The 13479-nt window shown below is 33.6% G+C and overlaps 1 protein-coding gene across 2 annotated transcripts; it reads right to left on the bottom strand.

Moving 5' to 3' along the window:
- Positions 1 to 4783: 4783 nt before the first annotated feature.
- Positions 4784 to 11694, bottom strand: LOC115714517 (uncharacterized). 2 transcript variants are annotated; one of them, XM_030643245.2, is made up of 12 exons: positions 11519 to 11694; positions 10974 to 11106; positions 9774 to 10334; positions 8189 to 9580; positions 7789 to 8113; positions 7386 to 7644; positions 7082 to 7298; positions 6118 to 6473; positions 5814 to 5942; positions 5424 to 5555; positions 5238 to 5336; positions 4784 to 5121 (listed from the first exon to the last, which is right to left on the bottom strand). In XM_030643245.2, exons 2-12 carry the CDS (start codon positions 11088 to 11090, stop codon positions 4986 to 4988), a joined length of 3723 nt encoding a protein of 1240 aa, XP_030499105.2. In that variant the 5' UTR covers positions 11091 to 11106; positions 11519 to 11694; the 3' UTR covers positions 4784 to 4985. The 2 variants fall into 2 exon arrangements, with proteins under 2 accessions (XP_030499105.2, XP_060969308.1); XM_061113325.1 differs by lacking the exon at positions 11519 to 11694 and having other exon boundaries at positions 10974 to 11474.
- Positions 11695 to 13479: the final 1785 nt, after the last annotated feature.

Here is a 13479-nt window from a genome sequence, read left to right as displayed (position 1 = left end):
GGGTTTGGCAATTTTTGTGATTTTTTAGATGTTGTACGATATGTTTTGCGATGTCATTTATGGTTATGGTAATTTTGACTTTTGGCAATAGTTTTGGACATTGTACGACTATTCTTGCCACTATTTTATAGGAACAACTAACAAAAATAAAAGTCTACCTTGGGAAGCACAGAGTAAAGGATAAAACAAGATAAGTATAGAATATAAAAGGACAAGTCATTGAAAATGGTAGATAATGAGTTCTTTAAGAGCTTGCAAATCATTGATCCACATACTTGTGAGTATGTTAAAAGACTAAGGGATATGATCAAAAGGCGATTCATCTCAAAATATTCATGAACGACGCGTGAGGATTGACTCTAATAAGCACAAAGGACTCAATTCTAAGTTTCAGGAAAAATATTTTAAAGAGGAGAGAGAGATGAGACCTAAACTAGTTTTTTAGAAGAGATAAATTTAGATGAAGAAAAACCCTTTCTATAACAATGATGAAGACACCAAAAAATTTAGGAAAGATGGAGGAGATGTGTAATATCCCAATAAGCATAATGGTAAATAATTAGGGTTTATATTTATATCATGGGTTAATCAGATAATAAGTGGAATTATAATCCTATTAATATATTTCAGCATAAAATTTAAATTTTGCTATAAGTGAGTAAGTAAGCGTAATTTGTTAATTACGGAGATTTATATAGTATGTGTGAATGTAATATGAGCTATATGTGGAATAAAAAAAATTCAGGTTTGACGACCCTAAAAACACGATAAGTAAATATATAAGCGTAATTTATTAATTACGGAGATTTATTTGAAATACGTGGATATAATATGAGCTATTTGTAAAATAAAAATATTTTCAGGTTCGACGACCCTGGAGACTCGATTGGAGGCCAAAAATATCACAACGATTTTAGTTAAAAATATTGATGGGATTATTAAGATAAGTTGATTTTAGAAATATTGAGATATTTTGGGGTACTCGAAGTTGGCCAAATACACTAGAGTAGAAACTTCTTAGTAGCTAAGAAATAATAAGATAACTATTAATAATAAAGTTTTTATTAATATTATTGTTAATATATTATTATTATATTATATTATATTATATTATTAATAATATATTATTATAATATTATTATATATATATATATAAAAGTTTATTGTTTATATATATTAACGAAAACAACGAATAAAACTTCGTTCTTCTTTGTTTGTCAAAATTTTTTCTTCTTATATCTATTTTTTTTCGATTTCCAATCAGAAACATAGCAATCTAAGCTCTGGTAGTAGCGGGATAGCAAATCCTTGAAGAGGAAAAGCTTAAGGTATGGTTTAATTATATTTTGAGCTAAAAACAATTAATTTTATTTAGGAGTTTTGTGAATTAAAATAGTTATGGACATTCTGACTTCGTAGAATTATATTTGATGCCTATGGGACTAGTATCGATGTTTACTTGTTGAATTTGAGGTTATTTTGAGTTAAAAATTGAGTTTTGAACTTTTTAAAGCTTAGTTTGAACGTTAATGGCATTTTTCATTTAAGGGCTCGATTTTAATTTTTGAGTTTCAAAGTTTTTAGAAATTCCTAAGAGATCAGAAATTATATTTTTGTCATAACTTTTGACTCGGGTGTCCGTTTTAGACGTTCTATGTATCGTTTTGAAGCTTGCAATGAGCTCTACAATATGGTGTATGTTTTAGAGCCAAAATATAACTTTTATTTTAGTATATTTATACCGCGGTGTTTGGTAGAAAACTCTTGATTGTCTTATGTGAATATTAAGCAGTGTTTTGGGATAAACACTTATTGGTTTACCGTTGTTGTAACATAAGGCCGAGATCATCGAGGATAGTTCTCTACTTGAGTTAGCTGAAATGTATGAACCTGGATTAAAGGTAAAAAAAGTATATTGTACTACATTGTACGTTGTATGTAATACAATTAATATTGCAATGAATTGATTAATATTGAGATATAGTTAATATTGTTATATAATGAAAAGATTGATTGGTTGAGTATCGATAATGTGATGATATTATGCATGTGATACATGATTAGGTAATGCGATTTTCTTGGTGACGTGCTAGGCGTAAGTACGGGCGTCAGTGATATATGATGAGTACCGAACGTAGGTACGACTCACCTGATTAGGTGATACAATTTTCCTGGCGATGTACTGGGCGTAAGTACGAGCGTCAATGATATATGATAAGTACAGAGCGTAGGTACGGGCTCACCTGATTAGGTGATGTAATTTTCCTGGCGACGTACTGGGCATAAGTACGGGCGTCAGTGATATATGATGAGTACCAAGCGTAGGTACGAGCTCACCTAATTAGGTGATGCAATTTTTTTGGCGACGTACTGGGCGTAAGTACGTGCGTTAGTGATATATGATAAGTACCGAGCGTAGGTACGACTCACTTGATTAGGTGATGCGATTTTCCTAGCAACGTACTGGGCGTAAGTACGGGCATCACTGACATATGATAAGTATCGGGTGTAGGTACGGGCTCATCTAATTAGACGATGCAATATATTGGTGCCAGATTGTGGCACGGGCTCACCTGATTAGGTGATGCAATTATATGATACATGGGTGCAGGATTTTGGCACAGACTCACTTGATTAGGTGATGCAGCTATGCGATATATGGGTGCCAGGCTACGACACGGGCTTGCCTGATTAGGTAATGTAATACAGGATTATCAAATTAAAGAATTGACTTGCCTGATTAGGCAACGTGATGGTATGAAGATGGTTGTTTAATGAGGTAACATATATATATATATTATTTCTATGATTAAATGAATATGAATTCTATTATTGGTATAATGGTTTTGTATTACCAAATATTTGTATACTGATGTTTATTCGTGGTAGATGTCAGTAGTGATTTGAATTTCATCTTATGAACAATGTGTGATGGTTTGATTCTTATTGTGTATAAATGACAATATTCGAATAATAAACTATATGATTGTTATTATTACTTATTGAGTCCTTGTGACTCACGAGTGCTATGTGGTGCAGGTAAAGGCAAAGAAAAGCTAGATCAACCATGAGGTGACAGTTTTCTTTAGCAATGTATATATTGACATCACTGGCCTGCGTGCCGAGTTTTCAGGAGTTGTTTTGGACTGGCTATATCTGTTGTGTATTTTAATTTTGTGTTTAAATGGTTGTCGTATACATTTCTTTAGCAAAATTTTTTATAATAGAGATCCTTGGAACACAATTTTTATGCCATTATAATGTCTGTTTTTAGTATTTTATTTCAGTTAAGTTTTAATATTATTACGGTTTTTAATAATTAATTAATATAGTAGTATTAAACTAGTTTATAAATTCACACACGTGGCGTCCCTATAAATTAGGGCGTTACAAGATGTTTCGCCGTTTTAGGACAATAGTGGTGCGATACCAAGGGTAGTAACGGTGCGATCTTGGAGACAATGAGACTCATGATAGAAGATGGGTCATCTTTTGTTGAGGGAAGACGATAGCCATTTATTTCTAATCATTCCAAATCCTACCTTTTTGTTCGGGACTAATAATCCTACAAAAAGTGGTCCCATATTTATATGGAATGGGAATAAGAATAAGAATGGAATGAAATGAAATTTTTATTCTTTTGTTTGGTAAAGACTATGGAATCAACAACGGAATAAGAATTATCATGTTTGGTATTGTATGGAATGGAATAGAACTTTAATTATTTTGACTAAATTACCCTTTAATTTTCAAAAATTATATTTGTTTTATTAAATTACCATTATTTTATAATTTGAACAAATAAATAATATTCTTAGAAAAAAAATATATTTATCATGTGATGGAAATGTGCACATTCTTAAACCTAATTACTAAAAATAAAATAATAAAATTACATATAAATATTAAATAATTAGTATCAGTACAAATTTCATTCATCTAATTTAATCATCACACATATATTATATATCTATATAATTATAATTATGTTAAAATTTTTAATATAATTACATAAATTTAACATTAGTAATATGATGGTAACATCCAAAAGAGTGAGAAGTGGAAAATGATTGATAAGGTAAAATAGACTTTTGTTAGTATGGAATTAGCTTTCAAGTGATTTTATAGTGGAAAAGCAAATCCCTAGTTTAGGTGAATTGTAATTCCTTTGGAATGGGCTTTCAAGCTCTAATAAAGAAACCAAACACTTGATTGAACTCTCTTGGTGGTGTTTGGTTACTAAGTAAAAATGGAATGGAAATGGGAATGGGAATAGGAATAAGAATGGAATGGAATGGAATTTTTATTCTTTTGTTTGGTAAAGACTATGGAATCAACAATGGAATAAGAATTATCATGTTTGGTATTGTATGGAATGGAATAGAACTTTTATTATTTTGACTAAATTACCCTTTACTCTTCAAAAATTATATTTATTTTATTAAATTACCATTATTTTATAAATTGAAAAAATAATTAGTAATATGATGGTAACATCCAAAAAGGTGAGAAGTGGAGGAGGATTGATAGGGTAAAATAGACTTTTGTTAGTATGGAATTAGCTTTCAAGTGATTTTATAGTGGAAAAGTAAATCCTTAGTTTAGGTGAATTGTAATTCCTTTGGAATGGGCTTTCAAGTTCTAATAAAGAAACCAAACACTTGATTGAGCTTTCTTAAGGAATAGCAAGTCCATTCCAATGCTCATTCATGTGAACAAAACACCACCTTAAGGAATAGCAAGTCCATTCCAATGCCCATTCATGTGAACCAAACACCAAGGATAGAAGGAAAGAAGCCTCCAATAACTCGGCGCGTATTTCATTATATACTTACTTTGTTCAAAGAGCAATACTGGTCATCTATACAAAACTTCAATGTATGGTGGAAAAGTCAATCTGACTACCTAAGCTATAATTCCTTTGAGTCTAATGTTGGGTTAATTCTGAAGGGAACAAAATGACTGTTATCTTTTCTTCTTTAAATTCAATTTAATGTCATTTCACAGCAGGGAAGATTATCTTTCAGACTGAGCAAAGCCATTAATTTTGACAGTGACTCAATGGGATCAGCTACACTGCAACTTCTGTCCATTGGCCATCTCTTTGGAACAACAAAATATCTGGAAAATTTAATTAGATGGTAGTTAATGCTAAAGAAATTATGCATTGTGCTCCAAAATTAACTTTCAAAAAAGTCATGGAACGTACAGCAGGAAAAGTAGATGGCAAAACTGACCTGTCAACTGTTTCTGATATTTCTGGTTCTAACTCCATAAGATCATCTTCATTGCAACTTGAGCTTCCTACTGAGCATTTCAATGGAACAACCATATTCCTAAAAGAAAGAGAAAAAAGATGTTAAAAGCTGAAGCAAAATGTGTTGTGCTCGCATATGAACTCATTCTGCAGCTTCAGCACTCACCTGTTAGTCGGTAATGATGTTTTCAGATCATGCTTTGAACTGAATGAAGCCACAAATCTTGATGATAATTTCCCAGGATCAGTATCAGCACAGCTTGTGTCCACTTCCTGTCCCACTGGAGCAACCAACTCCCTGTAGAGATATTCAAAGCTTAATATTTTGATGAAAATAGAAAATGTCAGGTATCCGATCCACTTAGCAAAGCCCTTGCTAACTTTACAACCTTTTGAATACAAGAGGCTTTCATATTATTACCAAGATAGTCTCAAAATTTGATCAGTGAAAGCACCACATGTCTAACGACTCTTGAGGAAAGTTAATAGATATTTATTGCAAAAATAAACACTAGTAGCGTTCTCCTTCATCTCATGTATTAGTCAATCTACTAACCTTCCATAGGTTGATGATGTTTCTGGCATGTCCTTTAGAAACAAAGGCATTGACTTTGGAAGTAACTTCCCAGGAATAGTTTCAGCACAACTGGAATTTATTGGCCATGTCATTGGAACAACCAAATCCCTGTAGAAACTCAATTAGATGACTTAAACCACACTGGAAATTAAGCTTGACATAAAGGAAAGAAAAACAGACCCCAAAGGAAAAAAAGAGTAATAAAAATGTAAAAACTATTACCACCCTACTAGTGAAAAATAGAAAATGCAACAGAGAATGAAGTATAATTAAAAGCGTGTACCCCTCGTAGCATTTGTACTTGCACCGATTCAACTTATCTGCTGAATAACTTCTGTGTATAAAATCTATCTGCTTTGACAGTTCTGGTATTTTGGATAGTGGCAAAATATCCCAAACCTGTAAAATCTGAATGCAGTGCGAGTCATCTTTCACAATATCTACGGTCCAAACAAGATATAATTCCATGCTAACCAAGTAGAACTCTAATAATTGGGAGGAAATTTCAGCATGGTCCCTCTCAATGTATATGTCACGCCAGCCACCGGAAAGCTTCTCCAGTAGAATAAGCACTTTCTTGTAGAACAAATTATTTTTAACACTTGTCATTGATTGCCAGAAGAAATAAGTGAAGCACACCTACATTAAAATGAAAACCAGAGGTCAACCATTACCTTTCACAGAGTAAGAAGCCGAATCACAATGAGTTTGATTTAAAAAAAAAAAAAGAAAAGAAAAGCAGATAATGGTCCTACTAGACCATTGTACTTCTGTCCAGTAAGCCAGTTTTTTCTTTGATTAATTGCTAACAACAAAATGTAGCAACAAACAATTACCGTAAGATTGATCTTTCTTTTTTTAAGATACATCTATAGGGGGTGCTTGAGCCAGGACAACTCACCCACCCAACCACATGGGTTAAGTTGCTATTATAAGATTGACACTCACTGACATTCTGTTAAAAAAGAAAGGATTGACACTGACAAACCAAAACCAACCTTTAGCACCTTGATTTTTTGTAAATCCCGCCTTTCTAGTTACTATAATGCAAAATGAGTGAATCTCACTATGCAAATGCAAGTATAAAACAAGATATTTGTCTGCTGCAACAGGAATCATAACTTTATAGCCACACAAAAACATATATAGAAAAAAATTAGAAATTTAGAGCATAGAGAAAAATGAAATGAATTACATTTTCGCAAAATGCATTTACTTAATTAAAGTGATGCAAAGGATAGGCATACCTTCCATCTCGCTTTCTTAAACAGAACTGCATCTAGACCAAGTAACATTGAGATTTGGTTAAGACCAATCAGTGCAACTGTAATAGCACGTGCCATGTTCATGTCCTCCCAAGCATCATGGAAACACCCTCGTTCTTCTGCATCAATGACTAAATTTTTCCAAAAGGTGCCACTCTTACGTAATGTTTCTCCACTCCCCACTATCCAAAGGCAATACCTGCACCATATATCATGGATTGGATATAATGAAAAACTACAGAAAGTCACTATAAACATTTTGCATAAATTATAACCAAGTCTTAACCTTGCTCGTGTTAGTGCCACATTTGCTCTTTGCCTACTAGATAGGAAACTTAATGAGCCAATCCCATTACACCTGACAGTAGATATGATTATAATATCCTCCTCCCCACCTTGGAATCCATCAACTGTGCGGACACTTACAAAGAAGGCATTGTGGGGATCTGAAGTATACTTTCTCATTTTCTCAGTAAGTGCATGAACTTGTGCCTTGTAGGGTGTTATCACACCTACTCTGACCTTCTTCTTTGTCAAAATAATTTCTAGAAAAAGCAAATAGAAAATAAATATTATTCCCTAGTCCTATCTTATCACATGTTCTAAGATCATCTCACAGAGAAATTTCCATTAAAAATGTAGAATTATGAAATAATATTCAACTAGTTTAGTATATAACTTAGACGTACGTTTATGAAGGCTTTCGACCATCTCCAAGATTACAGCAACCTCAACTATGTTTTTTCGACTACGCTTGTCATCAAATTCCTCCTTTCCATGTGACACATTTATGAAAGAATATGAGCCATACATTTTTCCTCGTAGGAAACTCTTATTATAGCTTCTATCTTTAACATTCTGTCCATTCAAAATCTGATTGTTATAGAACTCCTTATTTGGAAATAGGCTTATGGATGGATGCATCCTGTACTGAACATTAAGAAGGTTTTTCTTGTGTCCCAGGTACGCCAACCTCTCGAACAAACTTCTTCCAAAATCAGCTTCTTCAGAAATCTGAAAATGGTACTATTGTTAAATTCAATGATTCTATAGATATTTAAGGCTTTAAATAACACACACAGTAACAACCTGGCTTGTAACCATTGCAGGTAGTTGCTGCTCATCTCCTACTAGTATAGCATGACGGAACCCATGAAGTTGTAAAGGAATAGTTGATTCACATTCTTTAAGTTGAGCAGCTTCATCTATAACCAATAGTTCCAAAGGTTTCATATCAATGATGTTCAATTTAGCAGAGCCCGAAGCAGTACAGAAAATGAGGCATGCCTTTTTCAAGCAGTATTCTCTTATTACCCTTTTATCACGAGTATATGGAAAGCAAAACTTGGTAGGCAGTGATTCTAGAATAAAAAGGCTATTAACCTTTTCACGATTGAGGTTTGTAAATTGACTGCCTCTACTGAAGGCTTCCTTTAAATCTTCGTTGGAAACACCATGCAAAACTTGTTGAAATTTTTTTAGAGATTTCTCAGCTTCAAGCATATTCTTTGCCACTTCTGGTGAAATAACAGATGTAGGCAGGTGTGTACGCAAAATCTCAATAAGAAAGCACATCCATTGTCTAACAATATCAAACCTCTTCTTTACAAACTCCCCAAAAGTCATAGGAATATCATGTACTTTTTCCCCTTCTCTTCCTTTCTTCTTTGCTGGAACATCATTCCTATTATGTCCCTCTTGCTTTGATTCTTTTTCTCTCAGTAGATGTAGCATAGTGTTCGGTCTTTTATCGGTCTTGTTTTCTTTCAAGAACCTCAAAATGAACTGCTTCATATCTTTATTGCCTTTTTTGACTTCAACAGATTTATCACTATCATCTTTTTCTGTATTTCTTTCAAAATCTTTATTTCCCAAATTCACACATTCTTTAATCAAATTACTATTATCATTCTTCATGATGTCTTTGTCTTCCCCTTTCATCTTTCTCAAGTATAATCTGTACTGTTTGTCAGGTTCCTTAAGCAAACTAATCATGTCATGTAAAGTATCTCTCCACCCGAAATTTGGATCAAAACACGCAGCAAGTATGTCTGCCCGATAATCAAGAAAAACACGATAAAGTTCATCATAATCATCAATATTCATTCGTTTCTTATTCCCAACCAAAACTATATCTCCTAGCCCATACATCTCATCGTTAGCTGAAGCTACAACATTTTTTACGAGTTGATTTGTCACCTCCAGAACTGCAGTGTTTGTTGGAGCACATGTGAGTGTTCTGCATTCCTCCCTAAGCAACAAACTTAAAAGAAAACCAACTGTCTTTGTTTTCCCTGTTCCAGGAGGTCCCCATATCATTTTGACAGTATTTTGATGGTAACACTTTGTAGCTCTAATACAGCTTAAAATTGCATCTTGTTGTGAATCATCCAAACCCGACTTGCGCATTCTGGCACATACATCTGGATTCATAGCACTGCAAATGCTATCAGATTGGCAGATGGTACAATTTTCTACATCCTGCAAGAGTTAGATATAATTTTGTTCTGTGTCAATAACACAAATTAACTATCAAGATTTAGAATCATTATAACTTTTAAGTATGATATCTGTTACATGTGATTTTATTCAATATTAAATATGTTAAGTCATGCATTTAGTGTACACATATTTATGATATTGAGATGCAGGCAAAACACGAAAAACATCTTACGTAAAATCCAGCTTGCAGAACATTTTGAATGATGTTCATGTTCACTGCTTTCTGATCGCAGTTTAAGGCAGTCATTATACGAACATTTGTAGTCATATTGATCAACTTTACAGCAAAAAGCTTTGTCCTCTTCCCATTCTCTTCCATGTGATCTTCATCAACCAGGGCAGGCTTTGAAGATAGTATTAAAAGTTTAAAATGATCATCTCTCTCCCTCACCCTTTTCACATGAGCAATGAGATAGGATCTTTCAGGCCGGTCAAGATCATCAACACATGTAGGTCTTACACTAGTGATGGCAATGAGATCTCCAACTTCAGGCTCAAATGCATTCATATCATTCTCATTTTCCATGCTTCTTTCCACTTCAATTTTGTACAGCAAATCTTTAGGAGGCTTAAAATCCTTAGACCGCTTCAAAGATTTTATTTCAGAGTAAGGTGCATCAGACAATTCTTTGAAGCTTTTAAGCAATTCAGCATGTGTTTCCTCTATCAGAGGGGTGATGAATGAGCTCAAGTATTCAGTTGTTGATGAGAAGATATAGGGAATCGTCTTCACCTAATTAACAAAATGTTAAGGATATAGTCCATAAGTTTAAAAACACATCTATCAAACTATCAGTGTCAATTTAAATGAATAAAGAACTTAGGTGGCGATTGGTTGGAAAGAATGAAAACATAAAAATGGGAATAGAAATTGAATAAAATTTAAAATGCATTAAAAAAAGTGATAAAAAAATTATTAAATTTTTTCTCATCATACGTCAGAATGGTCTTTCTTTCCACTTCAAAATGGAATAGTCATTCCACCAAAACTCATTCCATTAGAATGACATTCCCAACACTTTAGTATGCAACCAAACAAAGGAATGGAATGAAGATTGTTTCCTTTCCTTTCCATTCCATTTTATTACCTCCAACCAAACACCATACTACAAGAACCTAGTTCATGATTGCAACTTTTGTGTCAAACTAACTTCAACTTTTCCACTGACATTATTTTTTAAGTATTACTAAACAGTATTCAGTGACACATTGATAGAAAGAAAATAAACAATTCTATTCATTTCAGTATTCTGTTTAAATATAAATAAATAATGTAAATAGTACAGGCATATTACATATTGAATTACAACCGCCCACTATGTTTTTTTGTCTTTTTTTTAACCCAAACAAAAATGCATGAAATAGAGTATACCTGTTCTTTATAGAGATCACCATTGATAACATCTGCGATGGACCAAGAGAAAACTAAATCAATCAAGTCTTTGCTTCCAACTACCATTTCATTATAACCATTACAACTCTCCATCATTTTGAAGCAGTCACTTCTGCGTGAAATAATAAACACAAGAGTGAGAATGAAGTATGAACAGTCAAATCCCTTGGGATAAAAAAAATCATAAAAATATATAAATAATAACAAAAAAAAGAAAAATGCACCCATAACCCAAGTTCAGTTCTAATTACAAATGCAAATAAATAAATTTCAGGCTAACAATAATAACAGTAATAAAATGATGCTTTAAACTTTTCAAAACCCTGCCTTTCACAACAAAAAAAACTTGCTTCCCCATAAAAGCTGGAGTAGCAAAAATGTGATCAGAGAAAAATGGGTAATGAAATCGATTATTTAAAGGACGTAAATTGAGTACATTAATATTAATATATGTATATAAATAAATACATGATATTTTGATAGATAGATGAATAATGATGAGAAAGAAGAAGAGATTAAAGCACCTTACGCCTTGCGGGTTAAATTTGGACTGATGCTTCTTCTATTGTGAAAAACAGAAGAAACCACCCATTCATCGCTTTACTTTTAGCAGCAAACCGCCATGTATTTTATTGGGGTAAGTTTAAATATACTGTTTTTTGATGAGTTAACCAAAAATAGTTTTATTTTAAATTTGAATTGAAATGTGCCTACTAACTCCATTACAAATTATTTCCTCACAGCTACATAAGTTAGAGTTAAATAGAGAGTCAGAGTATCGTTAGATGATAAGGGCATAATTGGTAGAGTTGTTGAAAAAAAGGGTAAAAATGAAAAATATAGAAAGAGCATGTAAAAATTAAACACAAACAACTTAAAAGAAGTACCATCTAATTATTCCTATTTTATTATACACTTTTTACTCCCTCCACAGCCCACGCTCCACTCCACACTAGTCATGCACATTTTCCCCGGGATGGGGACCCACCCCTAAAGCTAATGGAGTAGAGATTTCTCGTCAAAGGGGAATGTGGTGGGAACGGGTATTTTTCTTCTCCCAAAATACTAAACAAGGTGGGAATGAAGATGACAATCCCATTCTCATGCGAATTTGCTTAATATTTTATATATTTATAATGTGTTTGTATTTTTTTTTTTAATATATTAGTGTCATAGTGTGTAAGATTATGAAGAATCCAACACCTGAAGGAGAATCGGGGTCAAATCTTGATAATACTTTACGACAGAAAGGAACAAGTGTTAGAGATCTAAGCGGAATGAGACATATTATTTCGCTGCCACTAAGGTTTTTTAACTTTATATGTGTTTAATTCCATTATTTTAGATAATTCATATTTAGGGTGTTAATCAACATACATGTATCTAGATCCTAGTAAAATAATCTCCAGCAACTGGCCTCAGAGTCATGGTAATGATTTAATTTCATGAATAATAGATTTAAAATAATGATTGTGATGATTTGGATGTGTTCATATTGGTTTAAGGAAATTTGAAAAACTATACTTTAAAAACCCTAATATTTTATTCTTAAACCAATACATTTCAAAATAAAACATATATGACACTTTTATAAAAAAACTCAAGAATAACCCTCACATAACACACAACCCAACTCTCTCTCTCTTCCTATATCTCTCTACCTTCTCTCTCAACCCAACTGAACCCTCAACCCCCTCACCACATCGTACGAGCCGACCCAGCCCCCTCACCCCCACTTCGACCGAGACGACTCCGACGGAGACCCACAACCCCGATCCGACCGAGACGACTCCCACGGACACCCACTAACCGAACAACCTTCAATCTCAAACTTCAACCCACAACACCATCGGACCCAACCCACATAACCCATCGGACCATCGGACCCCCCACATAACCCATCAGACCCCAACCCACATAACCCATCGGACCCCGACCCACATAACCCATCGGACCATCGGACCCCAACCCACATAACCAATCGGACCATCGGACCCCCCACATAACCCATCAGACCCCAACCCACATAACCCATTGGACCCCAACCCACATAACCCATCGGACCATCGGACCCCCCACGTAACCCATCAGACCCCAACCCACATATACCCACGAGACGACCATCAGACTGTTGGGTTTTGTGCCCTAAATAAAACTCATTTCAATATAATCAGATTTACTTATTAATAAAGATCAGAAATAACATTTTATGTTGCATGGTTCACATGATTTATTTCATGATTATATATATAATGTATAAATTCTATTTAAGTCCAGAACATATGAATTTGTTAATGATTATAGTGTTGTCAACACAGTGGAATATAATCTTAATTATATGTTCGAAAGTTTATTCCCTGATTTGTCAGTTCACTGGATTTAGACTGGCATGATAATTAACGATAGGTATATTTACACCTTGGATAAGTGTTATGTCTTTTCCAGGGCATTGGCAAAGTTTACCAGTATCGGATGTATGGAGTAT

This window comes from Cannabis sativa, chromosome 4 (assembly GCF_029168945.1).
Source record: "Cannabis sativa cultivar Pink pepper isolate KNU-18-1 chromosome 4, ASM2916894v1, whole genome shotgun sequence".
NCBI classification, from domain to species: domain Eukaryota; kingdom Viridiplantae; phylum Streptophyta; class Magnoliopsida; order Rosales; family Cannabaceae; genus Cannabis; species Cannabis sativa.
This window is presented reverse-complemented; position numbering and strand designations above follow the sequence as displayed.